The 24,835-nt window shown below is 41.2% G+C and overlaps 1 protein-coding gene across 3 annotated transcripts in view; it reads right to left on the bottom strand.

Annotated features, from left to right (window-relative positions):
- The window catches only part of POPDC2 (popeye domain containing 2), a 153,604-nt gene extending 143,896 nt beyond the window's left edge, over positions 1-9,708 (bottom strand). For 2 of the 3 annotated variants that reach the window (XM_044071496.1, XM_044071494.1), the window contains exon 1: positions 8,858-9,707. In XM_044071496.1, the coding sequence (XP_043927431.1) occupies positions 8,858-9,348 (491 nt within the window). In that variant the 5' untranslated portion in view covers positions 9,349-9,707. Of the gene's footprint in view, positions 1-8,857 lie in introns of all 3 variants that reach the window. The other variant, XM_044071495.1, reaches the window with a different exon arrangement.
- Between the last annotated feature and the right edge of the window lie 15,127 nt (positions 9,709-24,835).

Here is a 24,835-nt window from a genome sequence, read left to right on the forward strand (position 1 = left end):
AGCCTTTACAGGTTATCTATGTCCATTAGAGACATAGATGCCAAGCCAGGGGTGAATTTCTGGTTTCCCATCCAATTGTCCAAGTTGCACTTGAATTGGGCTAGGGAGGAACTCTGCTTCAAATGGATGGGGAGCCTGTTCCCTAGATGTGGTAGTTTCTGGGATACATACTTATCTTTCCAGCAGGACCTATTAATATCACAGGCAAGGCTTAAGTATTTAGAATGTGTAATTCTGGTGCTGTTTGTTTTCTGGATATGCAAGAGGTCCATCAGGGTGGCGTCTGAGAAAGCCCTGTATGCCAGGCATAGATCTACCCTCAAAAGCCTGTAGGAGACAGAATACAGGGTTAGGGCCTAGAGGTGGTCTGCATAGGACATTTTACTTATGCCCTGTATTCTTTTAGTGAGGAACCTCTGTGGACATTCCAATTGTTGGATATGCCTGGTTAGGTACATACCAAAGGGGGCATTGTACTTGATGATAGATCTAATGAATGCCGAATACAGTGGAAGAATGACTTCCTGGGACTTAGATGCCATACCTTTGTCTATACGTTACACAATATAGAATGATTTCCTCACCACTGTAGACACATGATGGTCAAAGGCTAGACTACTATCTATGTGTGCCTCTAAGTCCCTGGCTACCGGGTCATCTCAAAGGGGTGTGTTGTCAATATGATAGTTACCAGGAAGGGATGACTTTCCAAAGGATAATTTTATGCATTCCTTGGCATTTAGTTTTAGTCCATGGCTCAGACATCAGTTATTTGTCTGTGTCATCCCCTCCTGGAGAACATTTATGTCAGTGTGAGATTCAATGACAGCTCTTAATTTGCAATTATCTGCAAATTTAGTCAGCCAGAGACCACTGACATTGGCCTTGACTTCTGAGAAGTAAATGCCAAAAAAGAGCAGTCCAAGGACTGATAAATGAGAGACTCCACTTGTGACTGGCCTCTTTGTAGAGGTGGACTCCCCAATTCTAACTTCCTGGGTCCTGTCAGTGAGCCAGTTGGCTATTCACCGGGTGACATACGGGTTTGTACCTAACCTCTTGAGTTTGTCAACAATGCCCAAGAGAGGTATTGTGTCAAATGCCTTGGTCAGGTCAAGGTAGGCAGTGTGAACAATTTTGCCCTCATCCATTGCTTTGATGACCTTCTCAAAGAAGTCCACCAGGTTCAGTAGGCATGATCTGCCCTTAACAAAACCAAAATGGGTTGGGTCCAGTGTCTGGAGGTTTACTATATCTGTGTTGATCATCTCCATGATAATTCTTTCCATGGCTTTACATATAAAACTAGTGTGACTTATGGGTCTGTAGTTTCAAGGGTTTGTAGATGGCCCACCTTTGTGCAGAGGGATGACTATTGCCTTTCTCTATTTATGAGGAACAAGACCTGTTTGATGGCTACAGTTAAATAGTAATTCCAGAGGCCCTGATAGGTCATGTTTATTGCTATTTAAAAGGCATGCTGGGATATTGTCTGGGCCCATTGATGCAGTGTTCTTAGTCTTAGAGTGAGCATTAAGGATCTGTTCCCTAGTGATAGTAAGGGGAGTTATATTTGATGATATTTCCTGAGGGAAGGTTGAGGGGGAGAGAGGAGTAAAGTTGGAGCTGAATTTATCAGCCAGGTGGTTTGCTATGCCTTCTGGCTCAGTATAGGTGGCTCCATTTACAATGAGCTCTGCACACAATTGTGTATTGTCTTTGAGGTTGCGGACATAGCTAAAGAATGCTTTGTGGCTGTCCTTGGCCTGGGAGGCCAAACTTACCTCAAATTTGGCTTTGGTAGACTTTATTTGTCCTCTGAGTTGTTTGTTTAGTTTGATGAGAGTGCTTGTACCCTGCTGGGTGCTGCACCTCCTAATTTTTGACATGATTTTTTTCCTCCTATTATACAGCCTATTGATTTTGTGATTCCACCAGGGTGGCTTGTTTTTTGAGTTAGTTCTGTACTTCTTCCTGGTGGGTACAGCTGCCTCTGTGCAGCTATTAACATGCTTGTATAGGATTTTTGTGAACAGTTTTGCATAGGCAGCAGTGTTTGCAGGATTTATGGGGGCTTGAAATTTTGCCAAGTTCTCACTTAATAGCAGATGTTAGCCTTGGAATAGTTCCTGAATATTCCAAGTTTAGCTGCGGGCCCAGGTTTTATTTTTACTTCAAAGGAGACCATTTTGTGGTCTGACCTTACCAGGGAAGGCATTACAGTAGGGGGTGTGCAGCACTCTCCCATATTGGTGAGGACCAGATCCAGTATGGTTGCACCTCTGGTTGGTGCATTGGCTATCTGGTCCAGGGAGTTTGTGTCTAGAAAACCCAGGAATCTCTGTGCATGTACGGTTGGTGTCATATTGGATTATCAGTTAATAGTGGGGTAATTAAAGTCACCTATGAATATGGTATTGGGTTGGATGGTTAGTGTTTATTGAAGTTTAAATACATGGTGTGGGTTTCCTGGGTCATAGAGGGGGACCTATAGCTTGCAAGGAAGTGGTATTGGATTTTGCCTGTGGCGATTCAAACATGAAGCAGCTCAAGTGCATTGTCCTGTTTGACCAGCCTTGAAGTATATTTATCTTAGATGTAAATAGAGATGTCTCCACCTTTTGTCCCTGGCTGTGAAGTAGCTGACCTAAATGTGTGAAAGGCATTATAACCTATACTGTTGGTGTGCTCTCTGTGGCTTTAAACCATGTCTCAGTGACCACACAGATGTCAGCATTCTCTAGGGTAAAGAGAGCTTCTATTATTTTTAAGTGAATTACGTTTAGTCAATAATGTCAGACATTAGAGTTTTGTACTTCTTTTTAAAAAAAAGAAAATGCATGCTGATGCAAAGTCTGTTGCTCTAGTAACTTTTAAGTGAATTATAGTCAGTCAGTGATGCCAGGCATTAGAGTTCCTTACTTTTTAGTGTTCAGAAAATGCACGTTGATCCATAACCTGGTGTTCCATTAACTTTTAAGTGACTTAGAGTAATAATTAAAATTTGTCTCTGATGTTGGCCTTTTCTCCCATCAGTCATTATATTTCACTTTACTTTTAATTCTTAAGCAAGCAGAATGAGAGTTACCAATATCCCTGGGTTTGTTTATTTTTTTTTTATTTGTTCATTATAATATTTGTGGTTTTCTGGTCAGTTGAAAAGGGTTGCAGTCACTAAATACTGACAGGTATTTGAGTTTCTAATGCCTTATTCTTCAAAAAAATTATGTTATGTAAACTTGTTATTCTATCAACTCTCCAAATATATACAACAATATTTAAAATATGTTCCTGATTTAGGCATTTGTCTCACCAATATTTTTGTCTTTGACCCTGATTCTTTTGCTAAGAAGTTGAGAAAGTGATTTATTTTATTTTATAAATGTTGTACATCTCAGATCTATACAGATAAATTAGCTGTACTTCTTGGGGCTGTCTGTGCAGCAAAATGACTAACTGTTGTTTGTTTATTATTCTGGCTTTGCAGGATTAATGTGATTTGTGTGAAGCAACTTGAAATACTTCAATGTGTGGCTATTGCTTTTGTGAAACAAATTCATAACACGGCCATCATTTTTACCATAATCAGACATATGAAATGCATATAGAAGTAGTTATAACTGCTCTCTGGGGGGGGGGAGCAGCTGACCCTTTTCTCATTTGCTCAGTTTAAATGCTCACTGATCACCATTTGAAAGACTAGTGTGCATTTCATAGATTCATAGATTTTTACTAGGTTAATGACCTGGGGGGGGGGGGGGCCTTTCAAAGCCCAGCCAAATTTTCCAAAAAGCATAATGATATCCCACTTCCAAATAGGGCCAGGCATTTATAAGCAACCTCTGTCCATGAGTACAAGGCCTGGCATAAATTTCTTATTCCCCATCCACTGGTCTAGGTTGCTCTGAAACTGGGTAAAGATGAACTCAGCTTCACATGGATGGGAAGCCTGTTCCATAGGAGGGACACTCTCTAGGGTGTATATCTGTCTTTCCAAAATGTTCTGTTTAAGTCACAGACAAAATTCAAGTCCCTAAACCTTGTATTTCTGGTACTACTGAGTTATGAATATATAGGACATTTGTAAGAGTGGAGTGTGCAAATGCCTTGCAAGCCATGCATAGATCACGCTTCAGCAATCTATAGAAGACTGGCCAGAGGGAAGGGGCTTTAAGACACTTTGTATAAGGAAGGTTTGTTATGCCTTATATTCTTTTTGCAAGGAACCTCTGAGGTCACTGCTGTTTTGCATATGCCTGGTCAGGTACCTACTGAAGGAAGTATTGTACTCTATGATTGGTCTGTTAAGGGCAGAGTACAGTGGGATAATGAGGTCTTTGGACATAGAATCCATGCCTTTATTTATAAGCTGCCCAATATAAAAGGATTTCCTCACCACTGTGGCAATATAGTGATTGAAGGTAAGGCCACTGTCTATGTGTGTACCCAGATCCATGACCACTGGTTCAGTTCTTAGGGGCATATTACCAACATGGTAATTAGCTGGGATGGTTGATTCACCAAAGGCTACAATTATGCATTTCTTAGCATTGAGTTTAAGACCATGGCTTTGGCATCATTTCTAAGTCAGAGATAGGCCTTCTTGAAGAATGCTAGTGTTCTGTAGGGAAGTCAATGATAACCCCCAGCTTGCAATCATCTGCAAATTTAGTCAGCCATAAACCTTCAGTATTTGCTTCCATTTCAGACAAATGGATGTCAAAAAGGAGCGGACCCAGTACGAAGCCCTGCAGGACTCCTCTAGTGACTGGCCTCTTGATGGATGCGGTCTCACCTATTTTGATCTCCTGGAGCAATTTCACTATTCAGTGGGGAATAAAAGCATTTATACCTAAATTAGTGAGCTTATCTATAATTCCTGAGTAACTAGTCTATCAAAAGCCTTGACCAGGTTGAGGTAAGCTGTATGCACAGTTTTGCCTTCATTCATTGCTTTGGTGACCTTCTCAAAAAAGTCCACCAAATTTAATAGGCATGATCTTCCTTTAACAAAGTCGAACTGTGATGGGTCTAGCATTTGCAGGTTACCTATGTCCTCCTTTATCATGTCCATGATGATTCTTTCCATGGCCTTACATATGAGGCTGGTCAGACTTAATGGCCTGTAATTACCTGGATCAGTGGTTGGACTTCCTTTATGCAAGGGAATGCTGTTTATTAAGCATCCTGGAATGTTATCAGGGCCCACCGATGCAGTATTTTTGACCTTGGAAAGTGCAATGATGACCTGCTCATTAGAAATGGTTGGGGTTTTGTGGTATGTGGTATTACCTTTGGACTATCGGGAGGGGTGTGAGGGGAGAAATTTGAACTGAATCTGTCAGCCAAAAGGTTGGCAGTGGCCTCCAGTTCAGTGTGCTTGATGCCATTTACAGTAAGTTCTGCACATTGTTGTATACTTCAATTGAGATTACAGACATAGCTGTAGAAAGTTTTGTGGTTGTCCTTTGCCTGAGAAGCTATTTTATTCTTAAAATTTAGCCTTTATTAACACTCTTAGCTGCCTGTTTAGATTGGTCAGGGAGTCTTCAGTATGCAGGGGTTTGTTCCTCCTACATTTGGCCAAGATTTTTTTTCTTTTGTTGTATAACCAATTGATATTGTGATTTCATCAGGGTGGCTTGTCTTTTGTCCGAAGTAAGATGAAATGCTTTACTATAGGTGTCATTATTTATTTCTTTATTTCCTACAATTTGATGTCTCATATGTATACTGTAAAGTGAATATAATTGATGCCAAGGCCATCTGTGGATAAAAGTGAATTAGCTCTGCTGATGTTATTCTCTGTTAAACAGTACTCACTGATCTGGTGTGGCAGAAGTGATATCAAAAAATGTATTTGCTAAAATCAATGTAAAAGTAGCAGTGCTGTGGCCTATGCAAGTGTGAATGAGTGGAATTGTCATGTATTTAACAGTGATAAGCTGGCCCATAATTTTTCTCATTTTCCATCACAAGAATTAGTATTCTACATGATGAGTAGCTATCTTTGGTGGTCTGCCAGGAGCAGAACGTGCGTGAAAGTGAAAGATTATTGTCACAGTGGCACAGTGAGTTGTGTTGCCATGTTAAAGTGCATAGCTCTGGTTGAATTATTGGCTGTGGCTTCTTCTAGTGGAATCTGCATGTCCTCCCTGGATCTGTGTGAGTTTAACCATTTGCTCTAATTTCACTACACCCCAAAGACATGCCATAGGTGAATTCTTCCAAGTTGCTTGTATACAAGTGTATAGAGAGTGTGTGTGTGTGTGTGTGTGTGTGTGTGTGTGTGTGTGTGTGTGTGTGTGTGTGTGTGTGTGTGTGTGTGTGTGTGTGTGTGTGTGTGTGTGTGTGTGTGTGTGTGTGTGTGTGTGTGTGTGTGTGTGTGTGTGTGTGTGTGTGAGGAAGATTGGTCATAAAGGAGGCACCGAGGGTGCCATTTCATTTACGGCTGACCCTGGTTGAGGGCCAAAAAAACAAACAAACAAACAAACAACATCATCTGAGTTTGGGAACAAATAAAATCCAACACAGTTACATGGCTAGCTACCACTAACACATATACACATACACACACATATATACACATATTACAGCTGCTTAAATGGATGAATGCAGGTAGTGTATTTCCATCTGATTGCCATTGACAATCTCGCACCCTAACATCTTCCACCTATGGCAGACGCCCCCTTTGCCCCACTCTAGCTATGGGTCTACAGTTTGGATTTGTGAACGGTGGGCTCCTGCCTTCTTAAACTGGTTGGTTTCTTTGTGAAGGTCACAGAGTCAATGGATGAAGACAAGTCTGTGCACATTGCCTACTTGCAATGGACCAAAGTCTTTGATACTATTCCACAAACTAAAATTATAGTAAAACTGACACAGCTGAATATAAACAGGTGTACTTCTTATTGGATAGCTAAATGGCTTACAGACAGAACCCACTTAGTCAGGTTGGTAGCACACTTTCCTTTAAAAACCTTGTCACCAGTGGCATCTCCCACGGTTTCACTCTGGGATCACTACTCTTTGGCATCTACTTTGTTGATTTCAAAACTAACATTAAGGGCCTCTGGATGACCAGATTTGATGTTAACTATAAACACTGAGCTGTTGACAAGTCACCAGAAGGTATTTACATCCCCCACAAGGGTCTGACTCTGAAAAACTCATAGTATCAGGGCCACAACTATGGACTGAAAAAATACACCATTGTAATTTTTGAAAATAAGAATGACCCTGCACCACCACCACCCTCAAAAACAGATATTGTCATTAAAGACCTGGATGCATTTATTACTCTCCTTTAATCATCATGTAGCAGCTGTCATTCGAAAATCTTTTTTATCTAGCGCAACTAATTGCTAAAGGCATAAGCTCCAGGTCAAAAGACATCATTGTCCCTCTATACTTCTCCCTTTTCAGGCACATACTTGAATATAATGTCCCCATTGCAATGTACCTATCCAGACATAAAACCCAAAAAGAAAGGCCTTAACATATCCTCACAAAGAAAATCTGAGGTATAAACTCAGTAAGCTACACAGTGCAAATAGAAGCATACATCTCTACTCTGTCTTTTACTGACTTCTGTGTGGTGACCTCTGCCTAGTCTACAAGGCAGCAAACAACTCTGAACTGTTTTATCTGTTATATATTTGAAATAAACAGCACCACAGAGAGTACTCAAGGAACCTAAATCTACATCATAATATAAACACAACCTGTTGGCTGAATCAGTATCTCTCATAGAAAATCCCTTACCCCATGCCTAAGGAACAGATGTCCTGTACATATAAATCAAAGTAGCTCCCTAACTCTCTACACAAATATCTTTGAGGATAAGGATATGTAAATTCAACCCTGGTGTAGCCTTTCTGTTTTTTATGGAAAGGGGAGCAAGTGGTGGTAATTTCTCTGGCTATCCTGCAAATGATCTACTAGACTGACTAGTCTTTGTGCTCACTGTCCTTTCTTTGCGAGTTTGCTAGCGACAAAAACTGTTCCTGCCTTTTGTTTGCTGTCATTTGATATTGAATAAAATTGTTTCAGCTAGCAAAGTGAAGCACTGTCCGACAGATGCTTATTTCGACATCCCCTGGTAGGCCTTACTGAAACTCGGCTTATTTCCATACTTGGGCTGTCAGATGTATAGATGATAGCCTTACCACTGGGCTATTGGGCTGTTTCAAATAAAATATTCTGGTATAGTAGGGGAGAGAGAAACAGCACACAGTCATAGTTCAGTGTATATCATCCTTTGTCTGCCTAATGAGCACGTCTCACTTTCTGTCTTTTTTATGGAAGAATATGAATTGTTTATTTTGTTTACATCTTTTATTTAGATTATTAGTGGCTCTTCTTAGTTTTATAACTAAATCTACCTTAACAGTTCAGCATTACTTTCTTTGGGCTGAAGTTCTCTCATTCTGAACTGTAATTTGAGGGAAAGCATAGCTTCCAGCCCATTTGTACTTCAAGACTGCCACTTCTGTTCTCCACAATACATCTGACTAAACACTAGTGTGGCTCTCTGGAAGTCACAGAAGTTAGTCTCAAGAAGTACATTTACAATAGTGTGCATTATTTTAAAAATACTGTTAACCAGTCAGTTTTTTATTACATACTATGATAAAGAGAAACAGTAGTGTAATAATCTGTTTTTACAGGATTTATATGGTTACCTTCCAAAACTGACAGCTATTGCAACATTAGCAATTTAACCGGCACACATTTTGTGTTTTAATCACAATAAAGCAGTATCCCTAGCATAACAAGCATCCTGGCGTAGCAAACTGTTCCTCTCTAGAGAATCCTAATACTGGAAATTAACTAAACAGGAAGTTCATCCACTTACCTTCCGTTAAGCAGTAGTGACAATCGATCAATTGAAGTCTTTCCTTCCACTGCATAGTTTTGCTCCATAGTTAGAGACATTACCTGTCCCTCACAACATTTCACTATTTCCCTGTATATATTTAGTGGAACCTGCAAAGGCAAGTAGAGAGATTTGTACAAGTTTTCAAAGTCTTCATCAAGGGAGTTTCTTCGCAGCTGATAGCCAACGTGAACCAACTGAAGGACACAGATTGTTACAAGCAGGAGATTCCAAGAGAAGATGTCAATTCCACATGCATACAACCATCCCCACAGGCCACAACAAAGATATCCAATGGCCAGAAGACTGTAGATGTAGAGGGAGCCGAATATTCCACTTCCTCCCATGTAGCCCAGAGTGAGAATAACACAGGCTAGGTGGTACAGTGGCCTTTCCATATATTCATTCCAGTGCTGGCATATGTCAAATCCATACAAAACTGATCCAAAATCTGTGGAGCTATTGCTCATTGTTTTGTCTTTTGTTAAAAATAAAAACAAAATTTAAAATACTGTATGTAAAGAATTAATACCTATTTCACTTTGTTTATCAGTTTAAATGAAGCACAGCTCGTTTTGTCCCCTAAAAATGTGATTAATAATACTTAATGTGCTTTATCTAAGCTATTTTCTAGCCTTACAAAGCAGCGTTGAGGTACAGAAAGAATTATAAAGTAGTGATCAACTTGAAACCCGGGTGAAAAAAAGTAAGACGTCTGTGGGACACACAGTACAATGTAATTGAGAGATCCGTTCCCCTCTCTCTCTCTCTTTCTCTCTCTCTCTGTGTCTTTCTGTCTCTCTCTCTCTCTCTCTCTCTCTCCTTCTGTTGTTCACTGTGAAGAGAACCAGAAACAGCTCATGTGTTTAATTTGGAATGTACATCTCTTGGCAACATGAAAAGAAATGAGACCCCAAATGGATAACCATGTTTGGAATTGAAATCCAATGAGGAAATGCAGATGCTAGCAGACAGAGACAGAGTGCAGGCAGGCTACTTAACATAGCTTGCTGGGCTAGATAAACCAAGGGTGAGAAAAGTGTTGTCATTTACTTTAAGAAATGTGACTTAAGCTGCAAGGTTAAAACAAATAAAAGTCTTCTTTTGATCATACATATTGGAGAGAAGGTAGTTATTAGTCGCCTTTATTGCATGTAAATTACATGCATCTTAACTTCAGTTTTGAAAGCAATCAGTACAACATGTTAATGTCTTGAGTAGAAAATCCTGTCAATAATTACAGCTTCAAAGCCAGGAGAGTATGAAGATATTAAGTTTCAGTTTAGTGCAAACATGAGCTCTTATAGTATGACCTATCACAGCAATGCAAAATGTGCCTGCAAAGACCAGAGGGACATGTTGATTTGCATGCGTGCCTGTAGCTCAGTATGCGTATACCGATTACATATCTTTTTACACATGTTCCAGTCTATTGAGGTGAATGCGCTTTTATCCAGCAAACAAGCAACAAGTGCAGTGTTCAGTACAGTAGCCACCAGAGATGTGCAGGGCTATGTTGTGTGATATATTGCAGCAGACAACCTGAGCCTGCATTTTACTTTTTGTTTCCCTTGAAGGATACACTATGAACAATTCAGCCCAACAGTGCAGTGATATGAATATTTACTTAAGTTTTTGTAGGCTGGTGCTCTCAGTCAGAAAGTACTCTGCATTGTCAAGTAATAAAACATTTGAAAGATTCTCCCTCTCTTTTCTAAGCAAACATACTGTCTAGCGTCCGATAAGAGAAATGGTAATTGATGGTCACTGCCTGATGCTGCTGTAAAAAGAGGAAAAAACAATTGCTGAGAGAAAAGAATCTGCAGTTGGGGCCAGCTCCATAGACAGAATATGAAAGGTCCCAGTGATAAAGGACCTAGCATGTTTGAATTTTTTTTTTTTTTTGTATGATAGTGATAAAACTTTTAGTTTTGAATGAGCTGTACGTTGAGGAAAATAAACAGATGTGAAGATTACATAACAACAGAAAACTGATATGCCCCCAGCTCAGATTTAAATAAAAAAAAAAAACAGTCAAGAATGCACAGTTAGTTGAAACAAACATTTTAAAGTGCAAGTTTGCAAAATGTTAGGATATTTTATCCAAATTAAATTTAGCAAAACCTAAGAAAACAAGAAGCCTGTAGTATTCATTTTAGTGCTAGGCAGTGTGATATACTGTGAGCGATAGAATAGCACATTATGTTATTAAACACTGCTGAAACAAACCTGTGAAACCCAAGATATGCCAGCTCTAAGCTAGTTCCATAGCTCATAGGAAAAGAGCCCATACTGCAGCCCTGGAATCCAGGGTCCATTTAGTAGTCTTGGCTCTGGGATAAGAAACAAGTGACATTTTGTTAGCTTGCTTATCCCAAGGGGAAGAGAGGGGTCCATGTTTGGTGCTACAAATTTAGTTCAGTGAAGACCTGGGGGGGGGGGTTACAGCATCAACACAAAGGTTAGGAATGCATCAGTAGATGTCTGCAGGATTCCAAAGTTGATGTCACTGCAAGTCAAGTGTGAGGTCATGTTATAAACCCAACATTTTCCCATGGCAGCAAGAATATACTAAACTAGGACACCTCAGTCTCATCGCTGGAGAAATTGTGGATCATGCATTACATGAGGGATCAAAAACCTCAGATTAAACACTGTAGGAAACGTTGACTCCTGTGACCCAGAGACTGGGGAGGGGTACATGGAGTAGCTGTATCCTAAACTGGCAATTAGTGCATATGGAAGCCATATACCTGCTTTAATGGGTCCATGGACTTAACATCATCCTGGTCACTTAAGAACCTCCTGAAAGTGGAGACAGTACAGCACCCAAAGGCCTGCTGTCCTTCTTTGGTGGAGTGGGGAAATATGGGAGATCCTTCTTCAACATCTCCTGAAACAGAAGGCAAAAAACTGTTGGGGGAAAAGTTATTGGGAATACTGTGAAGGGGGACTTTCTCTGTAACTTGTAAAAGCACATGTCCACCTTAACCCACCACATTATGTGCACAACTAGGGTAGGGTATACAGAAAATGTCCTATTCCCAGCCACAATATGATTATTTTAATCCATGCTGACCAGTTCTAGCTCCTACTGTCAGAGGATAATAAATAGAGTTATGAATGGCTGTATAATGGGCACTAACTGAGAGAGAGGGTAAACCAGAGGTCAGCAGTCTTACAGACAAAAAAAAGAAAGTTCATCTGAATTCAGAAGCAGTAAGTCATGATTATGTCACATGCATTATCCCATGCTTAGGGCTATTGTAAAGATCCAGCTTAATAGAAAAGTGCTTTCAGCCTCTGCTCTAAAATGAAATGTATTTTATTAATGCTTCATCATACATGAGTGTACTATTGTGCAAAAATAATTGTTTTACATGAAAAGGTTTTGTAAGACTTACTCTTATGAGGGTCCAGCATAGAAAGTAGATGTCATTATCATGGGAAATAATGGCATGTCTTTAAATCAGATTGATCTTACAGCTTCCTGATTTCTGACCACCAAAAGCTCAGCCTGTGAAAGGGCACTAGCTCTGCTGTGCATATGAAACTTACAGCTAATGAATGAATGCTGTGTGTCAACAAAATCATCACTAAGTCAGCAATTATAAAACATACATTGTTTTTATTATATTGTACTTCCCACTGTCCTTAATTTGCTATTATGGTAACCACAAAAGTTTGCATATTTAACTGAACAAACCAAAGTTCCTGCATGGAAATAGTAGCCCTTAGGACTAATTAGATTGTCCTCCTGATAGACATGTCATTAAAACAGGTTGATAACACAGAGTTCTTCTATTAAATGTTTGGTACAAACATAGATGACTTCTCTGTGTTCGTACAGGATTTGTTACAACAGTATCTATTTCCTTCCTATGTTTCTGTCACTTCTGTTCATATGAACACTAGCACAAGCCATGTATTTCTTTTTCCTTTTTGCACTGTTTTCTGGATTGCACATTTTGCCATTTTTAACAATGCAAGAGGGGGTTCCAGCAAATATTTACCATGTATGTTATGGGCAAATAGTAACACAAACTATATAAATATTCACAAAACAATACAGATCAGGATGTACCATCATTCCTCTATCTGTGTCTCATCTCATTTCCTTTTGTGTTATTCCAGTCAGCTGGAGCAGCACCTCTGAAAAAAACTAGCTTGTTTCCATCAAATATGAACTGTGAGTTAGCTCACTGACCAAGATTTTTAGAAACACTGACACAAACAATATTATATATGTTTAGCGTTGTGAAGTCATTCTTTTTTCGATACAAGCTTTACCTTATTAAGAGTACAAAGAGAGCAGAGCCGTTCCTGGTACTGAACAGGTAAAAGGTAGTGACTTAATCCTGGCTGGGATGCTATTTCACCACAGAATGCAAACCACATGCACACATATTTATATATATATTGTGTGTGTGTGTGTGTGTGTGTGTGTGTGTGTGTGTGTGTGTGTGTGTGTGTGCGCGTGTGTGTGTGCGCGCACCAATTTGGGGAAACATGACAAAGGTGTGAGAGGACGTTGAGGATCTCAGTGATTATGCTTGTAGACATGGGGGGACATGAAGAACTTGCACTGCAGTAGAGGACCAAATGCTGGCTGTGAGGCTGGAACATGAACTTCTGTAGCACTACACTGCTCCTTCCATAAACATAAACACAATTCAGTTTCACTATATATGTGTAGAAAGTACCAAAAAACTAAAACACTCGTAAACACAAAAAAAAAGTAGCTGTAATCTTCTCAAGAATTTAATGTTAACGCTTTCATCTAAAATAATGTTTAGACTTCTTCAGACATCTCTCCCAGAATGCTATAGTTTTTATACATCCATTAATTAAGCAATGATTTAAATAAACAATCAAGCATGTAAATATTTTAAATCAGATAATATGTACATGCTTGATTGTTTAATTAAATCATTGATTAATTAATGGATGTATAAAACCTATAGCATTCTGGGAGAGAGATGTCTGAAGAAGTGTAAGCATTATTTTAGACGAAAGCGCTAACATTAAAGTACTGAGAAGATTACAGCTACTTCGTTTTTTTGTATTTACCATATATGTATACCTAAATACTGCATAATAACATAGGATCTGTTAACATATTGGTTCATTGACAATTCTGCACTCAGGCAGATTAGTTTCACACCACATAAGGCAGCATTACTTAATAAAGGCCCTCACAGGGTCTACATACACTGAAGGTTAACAATGTTGCCTCTCTATCTGGCAACCCAGTCATCATAGGTATCTAAATAATTAGACCAACATATCCTGCTCTTACAAAACTGGAGAAGGAGCAGGTAACTGTTACCTGCCTTCCTGAGGCCAAAATAAGGGATATTACAAAGACATTAAAAGGCTACAGTGCACTAAGGATGGCTGAGGGCTATCAGGGATGACTGTGACTTCACCATAGTTATAGTGAGAGTGAACAATGCTGGACACTCCACTCCAAACAATCTTTACAATGATATGCCTGCTCTCCCTTCAATTTCGTATTTGAGGCAGAAGAGACCCATGTATTAACTGTCATCCTGCCCTCACATAAAATAACACCAGGATTGCTTTGTGTTTGTAAATGTTTTGGTACATCAGAGACAGGCAGCTAGCAGGACCTCATTCAGCACCGACCCTAATATAATTGCACAATTGTGATAAGGAAGTTAAGAAACGGACTGACTTTAAGCATTTTACTAATATAACCAGTCAGAAGATTTTTTCCCATTCTTCATTATTGTTGCTGAGCTACACAGATATTTGTGGCTTTTTATTTGTAGACTTCACAAAAATGACATTACTGTCTTCTAGGTTACAAATGAAAGACTCAACTACATCCTCCCTACTCTCTTCTGTGATATTTGTAATACATGTTTTAAAGCTAAAATAGGAAACTAATTTATATATAAATTGATTGCTATAGATTAGTGCCTACTGTTTATTTATAGTTTTTTCTTCATTGACTGCACCTCAGCTCATAAGGACTTGGGGTGGCATTATATCTCAGGCTGTTCAGGGCTTTTGGAAGAAAGTGTCATTTGTTAATCAGTATTAGAAGAGACTTGTTTGCTGCAGAACACCTATGGTAGTTGCAGCAGAGTGGGGTGGAGGGTAATGAATGGGCTAACTTCCATGTTTAATGGCCAAGGTCGCTGCTACTTACCGTGAATATTTTTCAGTATGATTAAATGATGGCATGGCATGCCATTCTGAATCTAATAATGAGTAACCAGCTTTCTAGAATAGAATACAAAATGTACTATCTATAAAGCAGCATATACAATAAATACAATCATTTTTTATAACCAAGCATAGGTTTTCTTCATATAATTTTATCTTTGCATAGCTTTTAACTTTAAAAAACATGAGCGGGAAAATGAATCATTTAGACCAGGCCAGTGTGTGGCATTAGTTTTAAGTTGCCACATTGCTTCTTGTCTTTCTAAATATAATGCCCACAGACCACCCCTTATATCTAGCTCCAAAACTTCCAAAACACTGAATTTAAAAGTATGATCAATGAATTCCATACAATGCTTAAATAATGCATTTGTGTCCTTTTTATTCTTTATGTCCTTTAAATGCTCATAAATACAATTTTTAAATTTCCTTTCCATTTTTCCAATATAAAAACAGGGACATTTCATACAAAAGGCACAATAAACAAACTTTTCAGTATTACAAGAGGACTCTTTTTATTTAGCCTATCACATTATTAACATTAAAAACAGTTCCCTCATGAATATATGGGCAATAGTTACAAGAGCCACATTTATTCATACTCCCATTAAATGGGCCTTTTGAGGCTGTTTCTTAAATATTCTTAAGGCATCTTCTCTTATGATAAACAATAGTGGGTCTCTCCCCGAAACAATGTCTGATATCCTTATTGTTAGAAATTACAACCCAATTGACTTTTGGTACTTAATTGTTGCTTAGATTCTTGCATTTTATAGGTAGTTGGTTGGCTGATTGTTGTAGCAAGGGAGCGTGTTTATTAGCATTTTTTATATAAAAGCATGTTTGAATAATAAAATGATGTTCTGTTGAAGTCTCTGATTTAACAGAGATGAAAGCCCTTAACCTATATCTTGCTGAAAGCTGTTTCTGATGGATTACAAATAAAATTGTTTTGTGGTACTGACATTGTTTCATTGGCATATATTGTGGATCCCCAGCTCTGCTGTGCCTTTTTTTGGTTTTTGTTTTGGTGTTTTCCTGTTTTTACATAACCCTTGGATGTTATGTGTTCTCAACATTAATGTCAAGATTCACCTCTTGAACCTCACTCTCTCTGATATCCATATTTTAAACACATATCCTGGTTATGATAAGAGATCTGATTGCAATCCTCTGTGTTCTGTAAATGAGTTATTTGTTGACTGATTGATTGATAGATTGATTGATTGATTGATTGATTGATTGATTGATTGATTGATTGATTGACATTTGATTACCAAGAAAGTCTGGGCCCATTGTTAATGGAGACTTGGGGAGAAAAGCTTCAAAGTATTACAAGAACATTTTAAGAAACTAATTCTACAATATTCAAAAGTAGTACAATAAAAAAAAAATCTACAACTTAAACAATTATACCAAATTAAACATAATGTGAAAACATTGGTTAAGAATAGATACAAATTAATATGGCAGAGTTAATATTTAGAGAAATTTGAGCCAGTTTAGAGAAATTACAGGTAAGTTAGTATAATACATGTATAATATATTTCCTGTTATTATTCATAACTAGGAAAATAAGAAAATATAAACAAAAAGATAATCCCCGGGATTCATGAAGCTTGCGCCAGGTGCAGGCATAGTGTCGGCGATCTAACACCAAATATGGCCAAAGAGCAATCCAGGTACAAGCTGCTTCCACGTGCACTACCTGCATATCCTACGCCCACACAGCTCCCGGTGCCTGTATGCTAATCACCCCATGCGCAGCAGTGTAGCATGCAAGTGACGGTATATAGCGATTCAGGAAGTGGTGCAGGTAAGCATGCATAAATGTAAACCAAAAAAAAAAATGGTTTACATTTTTCAAATATAAAATCGGAGCCATGATAGCGGACCAAACTCACGTTTATACTGTTAATATATGCCAATGGCTAAATATATAGCCATTGGCATAAAGCAACATCCACAAAATATGAAAAAGAACATTTAATATTATGCACACACTAAAGTGAAGTTAAAGCGCAGGGCATTGGTGCGCAAAGGGGATCGCAAGGAATATACAAAAATATAGAATAAAACTGCAATGAAACACATATCACGATTTCCCCATAATAGACAATGGCAGGCATGCTACACCATACTCATGGCGCAAGGGTTGCTAAGGGGCAGTGACAGTGTTATGCGCAGTAGCTAGGAATTAGTAGGCAATGCCATGCAAATGAGACGAGTAATACTGAATCGCAAATTTCCCACTGGTGTAAGGATGCACAAAACAGCATAGCGTTATAACACCGAGGTGAGCCCTTGAGATAAAAATGACATCAAGAGAGGGGTCTGTCGCCATTGCTGTAAGCACATTCGAGCATTGCTAACCCGGATTGCCTGTTGCTAAGCAAAGCTACAGGATAGGGGTGTGTTGAAGCAGCCATAGCTTTGCTTAGCTGAGAGCACACAAGGTAACTGAATGTACATGTAAACATGGATGAAAACGCGCTGTAAACCCAGTAAATGGCTGTTAGCGGCACGCACCAGAGTGGAAACAAGAAGGATAGGGGAAAAAGATAAGGAAATGCTGCAGCATGGAAATAGGAGTACAAATGAGTAATTAACACCTAGGAACCCACAGTGGGCCATTGACAACAGCTAACAAGGCTGCTGGCAGCTACCTGCAGAACAGGAAAGGGGAGGTGCCGTACTGCAAAGAAAACAGAACTGTCACAGCAGAACAAAGCAAAATTGCAGTAGATCAGCTACATAACACATTTCGCAACACATTCCTGGGTAGAGAAAGTGCAAAACAAGAAAGCTGGCAGCTGGATGCATGCCTGTCAATGGGAGGGGATTCGGGTTGAAAAGTGAAATAAAGGGCAACAGATAAATCACGGCAGGCAAGCATAATTCAACACCAAAGGCCCCACAATTGCAGTACTCAACTGTAAAACCCATAATTAAGATACCCTGCAGCTGGAATTGCACATACACACCCAATGACATCAGCAGCATCCATAGCACAATAGTATAAAGTGTGAAAGCACCTCACACACACATTCTGCACCATTGGTGTAAACAGATGGGGAACTTTTAAAATGTACATGTTAGGGGCTGCCATAGCTTTGATTCATCAGTATGTGTTGGAGACTGAAGGTGGTGTGGAGGATGATGCTGACAACCACCTCAGGTACCGGAGGAGGAGAAGAGTGTTCAGACCAAGGGTAACCTACCAGGGGCTAAATGATCTGGAGATAGTAGAGCATTACAGGGTGGACAGGGACACCATACAGCAACTTGTTGAGCTATGCCGGCCATGCCTCAGAGTGAGAAATAACAGAGGGTAACCCATCCCAGTGGACACGAAGGTATGTGTAAGCTTGAGAATACTAGCCACAGGTACCTTCCAAAGGCCAACTGGGGATATCCTGGGGGTCTCACAGGCATCAGCATCCAGGGTACTCCACCAGTTCCTGGATGCCATGTTACCATATGCCAATGAGCACATATACTTCCCCTGAATGCAGGAGGAGTTGGCCAGCAATATGTGTCTCTTCCACTGTGTGGCAGAATACCCAGAGGTACTGGGTGAAATAGACTGCACGCACATACACATCAAGTCACCACCCGGTAAGCAGGGTAGGCACTACATAAACCACAAGGGATACCCCTCCATCAACTGCCAGGTCATGTGCAATGCCCAGGGCATTATCATGGATGTGTGTGCTGGCAGCCCTGGAAGCTAACACGACTCCCACATCTGGCATGCCTCACAGCTGTATCAGGTATTTGCCAGGGAGGACATCCCATATGGCCACCTGGTGGGGGGATGCTGGCTATGCACTGGAACCATGGATGATGACTCCCATCAGAAATGCACACACATCCATGCAAGAATGCCATAATGAGGCACACGCACAAACCAGAATCATCATAGAGCGTGTGTTTGGGATGCTGAAATCACGGTTTTGTGGCTTAGACATATCTGGTGGAGCCTTGCAGTACTCTCCAGGCACGTGTGCCCACATCTTCTTAGTATGTGCCATGCTACACAATATGATCCTGCAGAAACAGCTGCAGCAGGGACAGAATGGTGAAGGCCCTCACAGCCCACCACTGTTGCCAAGGGCCCCACAGGCAGAGAGATACTCAGATCATGAACACCCTGAGCCAGCCCCAGTAGGCAGACGGAGGCGTGCCCAGTATGCCCATGCCTTGGCAAAGAGGGAACATATAGCACACACACTGACAGTGTAGGCACCTATGGACTGACACCCTTCTCCACCTGCACACGCAGTAAAAATGGATGGCACATACACAAGACTACCTGTAAATTGTCATGTATAGGCAGTCTACTGTGTGCATCCAACACAGGCAGCCCTCAACTATTGCACACACAACCGCTATTGGTACAAGGTAAGTCAACACCTGAACAGTAAATTAAGCTATCAGCATGTGCTGATACTGTATGTGTAGGTTCATAGGTGCATAGGTAGGTGCTTGGCTAACTGCCCGAGGCCATTCATACACCTAGCCAAAATGTGCCTGCTGTTGCCACCCCATTGATTAACTAACTGTCCTTCTGTGGAGCAGAGCCAATTGCAGGATGCCCGGGGTGTACCCACTGTTCCCCATCCACTCTGCAAGGTGTCCCTGGAGTGTTAGTGAGAGGCTCTGTATAATGTAATCAGTGATGTAGTTCCAAAGCATGGGGAGTCACCCCAGCATCTTCCAGTTATGGCTGTGGCAAGGTTTAGTTCATTACAGTGTGTGGCTCACTGTGACATGGATTCCCATAGGTGGAGCATATCCATTAAGCCTGACTTGGACATAGCTTTGTTGGGCAGCAAAGATCATCTCTGAGTAAATGAGATGCCACTGAGTAATGCAAGAGTTCATGCAGTCTGGCAGCATAGGACACATGTCTGAGGCCAGTAATGCTCTTGGCCAGGTATTTTTGTGGACCCTCCAGCTGTTGGATGTGTCTCGATGATGGAATTGATGAGTGATGAGTAAAGGGGCACAATAACCTCAGTATGTCTAGATGCGAACCCTTAAGTAATCAGATGGCCTACATAGACAGATGGCCTAATTACTTTGGAGATATGATTGTCAAAGGAGAGATCACTATCTAATGTAGTCCCCATATACCCATTACCTCGTCTGTATTAAAGTGGCTGCCACTCATGTGTTAATATGTGGGTGTTTAGTTTTCCCAACATGGAATGACCATGCAGTTCCTGGCCTTTAGCTGGAGGCCATGACTGTGACACCCTGTGTTGGTCTATGTGAGGCCCCTTGAAGGATGTCTATGACAGCTGGACTGTCAATTATGGCTCCCAGTTTGCAATAATCGCCAAACATGGTCTGCTGTAGTCCACCTGTGTTTGCCTGTACCTCTGAGAAGTATTTGGCAAACAGTAGGGGTCCCAGGACTGAGTCCTGTGGGACACCAGTTGTGACTGGTTAACAGTTGGACCTGGAGGCTGCTAGGATTACCATGTGGGTTCTGTGTGTAAGCCTGTTGGCAATCCAACCTGTGATGTATGAGTGTATGTACTGGCTGGTGAGTTTATAAACAATACCTGAGTGGGGAATGGTGTCCTAATCCTTAGCGAGGTCCAGGTAGTATGTGTAAACTACCACACCCCACACCTAAAGTCTACGTGACTGTAAGACATCAAACAGGTTCAGTAGGCACGATCTGCACTCAGTCAAGCAGACCTGGGTTAGGTCGAGTGTCTGGAGGTTCCCAATGTCTCTGTCAATGAGTTCCATGATGATGTTCTCCATAGCCTTGCAGACCAGGCTAGTCAGGCTTATAGGGCGATAGTTCCTGGGGTCCGTTGTAGCGCCACCTTTGTGGATTGTGATCACTGTTGCTGTGTGACACTCTGTGGGTATGTAGCCTGTAGAGAGTCTGTGTTTGAACACTGTGTTTAAGTGAAGGGGTTAGTTCATTTGGAGCTCATGTAAGATACAGCCTGAGACACTGTCCTTTCCCATTGAGGCTGTATTTGTGGCTTTGGATAGGGCTGTTTTATCCTGTGTGTCAGTGATTGCCGGGGCCGTACATTTTTCTGGTATGGTTAAGTGCTGTTTAGGGGTTGAGAGGGGTGTGAAGTTTGCACTGAACCTGTCTGCGAAAATGCTGGCAATATCAGTTGGGTCAGTGTATTTTGTGCCAGTCTGCACCAACTCTGAGCAGATCTGAGAATTCCCACTTATGTTCTTGACATAGCTAAAGAACGCTTTTTGGTTGTCTGTAGGGTCCTTGGGAAATTGTCTTTTGAAGCTAGCCTTGGATGATTTCATGAGGTATCATAGTTTCTTGCTGATATTGATCAGGGATGTCGGTCCTTCTAGGGATTTCGTTCTTATCTGTACTAGTTACCTCCTACTATTGTAGAACCTGTGTATGGCAGGGGTCCACCAGACCGGTTTCCTGTTCTTGGAGGAGTGAGTCTAGTTTAGTCTTGGGATAGCACAATCCATGCATTCCTGCAGATGATCATAGAGTGCCTTTGTATAGGTTTCAGCATCTTGGACAGCATTGTCAATTGGCATGGGGGCTGTGAACCGTTCCACCTCGGGCATAAGCAACGTGAAGTCTGCTTTAGAAAACATTTTTACGGTGGTTTCCTTGTTTGGGGTTGTGGGCAGAATGTGAATATCCAGAGTAGTTAGTCTATGGTCTGATCCAACCAGCGAGAGGTTGATGGGTGTGGAACACTGGTTGCCATGTTGGTGATGACCGGGTCCAATATGTTGTTCCCTCTGGTGGGGGTGTAGACCAGTTGTTCCAGTGAGTTTGAGTCGAGAAATTCTAGGAAGCATTGGGCAAGGGAGTTAGTACTCGAGTAGTTCTCCCAGTTAATGTTTGGGTAGTTGAAATCACCCAGTATTAGGGTGTTTGGTAGGACCCCCATATTTCCCAGTGTCCCCGAAAATGCGGAATGTGGGTCCTGGGTCATGGTGGGTGATCTGTAGCAAGCTACAACTTGAATTGCAGTGTTGCCCATTGTCAGTTGCACTTGGATAATCTCTGATGCATCACGCTGTGCCACTAACCTGGAGGTGTGAGTATCCTTGATGAATATGAATACACCCCCACCTTTTGTGTTCCGGTCCGGGTTCTGTGGCCAAAAGGTGTGGTATGAGTTATAACCTGGTGGTGCTGGGGTGCTCTCTGGAGCCTTAAACCGGGTGTCTGTTACTGCACAGATATCGATGTTCTCCATACTGAGGAGTGTCTCAAGTGTGTACAATGTGAGGTTTAGACTTCTGGCGTTGAGTAGCAATACCGTCAGTTTCTGGTTAATTGTGCTATGTACGGTGGTGGGTTTATCTTATGAGTCTTGTCAAAAAGTCCACCTTGCCTAATATCCACCTCTCTACTATTGTTTGCAATCAATGACAGCTGTGCATGTGTACATGTTCTGCAAATGTGCACTGACCCTTGTTACAGGGCTGTGTATAATGGCTATGTGCACACCTACATAGAGTGGATATTGACAGTAGAGACACATTGGTTGAACGTGTAGATTTGTGTAGCCTAACCTCTCATTGCCAGAGTAACAGCTGCTTGGAAATATGTTGACAGTACTGGTAAAGAAACAGGGTGCATATCATATTTAACTCTATTGTGACATCTGCAGTAGGCATGTAAGATGTAGGGAACAGCTGCCCATGTGTAATAGCAGCTTCATAGGTGATACTGTACACTACCTGATTATATCCTGATCATGTCGATAGTGGCAGCAGAGTCTATTGATATTTAACTCTGTGTGGGGAGTGGATGTCTGTGCCCAACAGAGCTCATGGTTCTGCTGGGTATGTGAGTTTATACCCAGATAAGGATACAGCCCTGTTCACACTTGCATCATCTGTAATCAACTATCAGGATGTGATGTGGCCCTCAGAGGGGGATGGCTACTAAAGGTAGCTACCATGTTTCTGTAATAGCTAGTGTTGCCATGTCCATAACTCAGATATTTACATGTGAGCATCACTGTCTAAAACATCTTCATAAGCAGTAAGTATACTAAATACAGTATGTGGTACTTATAGTACTAAATGCTCATACAGGCATGTCCACTACTCAGCTACTGGTGTTTACTAATGTCAGCTTTGTGTATGTGGCCATCCTGGGAAATTGCAATTTCTATGCCATGTACACTGCCAAACCCACCTAACACCACACCCCCACACATTGTCTGGGATGCAGCTACAGGGGTGATCTTGGAGGCAGTCCATACTACACCCATGATTGGACTAGACAGTCAAGAGGTGTAGGTTAACACATGCATCTCATCACCACAACCAACACATACCCTTAGCAGAACACAGTAAGGACGCACACACATTCCACCAGATATCACACACAACCCCAGAGGCCTCTAAGTATCTGGCCAAGCAAGAGGCCTCCCAAGTTGGAATAGACAGACAACAGAATACAAAGACTGTACAACATAGTTTGCATAATTGTGTCACACCTCAGAACACATGGCCGGAAACATAGCCAACAGTACTCATTTGTGAACACAAACCCTAGCACTATATTACACACCAAACTATATGAGGGCAAACATACTGTCAACTGCCTGTCTGCCATGATTAGCCAAATACCCATACACTCCAAACACCTTTAGAACTATACACATGTCTCTGGCATATGCTATATTGTTGTGCATGACCTGAGATGCAGTAGCCTGGACTGCATGGAAACACATGTAGGAACTGTCAGGTCATGTAGCCCATGCGGGTATGTCCCAAGGCCTGGGTAGCATTCTGCCAGTGGCCAGAATGATGCAGCAGTACAGGGGCAAGGATTGTATTCCACAATCATGAAATTTACTGGTGTAATTCAAAGAGTATCCAGCATCTCTCTGCCTGGGATAACATGGTTGATAGACCATGATGCTTTGCCAGACAGGGCCTGCACCTGTCACCCCTAAGAATCTGGATACTGGCAACAGCCTATGCTTTCCCTATAGTGGCCTCATCATGCCAGGTTCAAGTGAAAGTCCATTGGTGCAACAGGGACAGCCAAGAAATAAACTGTGTGTCTTGCTACTCAATGATACAAATCAGGAACTCAATATGGACTCACGGACTGTACCGCAGAAGGTAGTAACTGTTGCAAGGGTCAACACACATGAGTGGAAGTTGATCCATGGTCAGCCTCAGTAAGATGCAGATACACCATATAATGCCACGCAAAGCTATTGTGAAACTACTCATCCACATATTATGAGGCCAAACACAGAGGATTCCATAGCTGTGTCATGAAACATAATGGCAACAACAAGACCTGCTGTGCTTCACAGCACTATGGCATGAGAGGTACTGCACCTATGGAAATAGCACCTGTTCAGCCAGATAGGGTCTTAGATAACATAAACACACTGCCCCCCCCCCCCAACAGGTACACATTCATATATCCATGTACACTACAAACCCCTGTAATAACAACTATGCAGGTACAAGCTGCACTCTCTAATGCCATACATACATGCTGCAAGGGACCAGTCCACAGTCCAAGTTATATCCTACACAAATGTCAAAACAATCCCCACATAAACATCTTGTACAATCATAGCTTCATGTCAGGCTGTGTACACATTGAATGGTGCACAGCAACAGTCATCTGTTAATGCTGTTAATATCCGAGGGACCCTGGTATGTTTACAGCTGACCTGGTTACAAACAGTGGTATCATTGCATTGCATAACACGTAATGTAACTGTGTCAGTACATGGGTACTCTGCACAG

Source organism: Protopterus annectens, chromosome 5.part0 (genome assembly GCF_019279795.1).
Source record: "Protopterus annectens isolate FY-2018-M chromosome 5.part0, PAN1.0, whole genome shotgun sequence".
NCBI classification, from domain to species: domain Eukaryota; kingdom Metazoa; phylum Chordata; order Ceratodontiformes; family Protopteridae; genus Protopterus; species Protopterus annectens.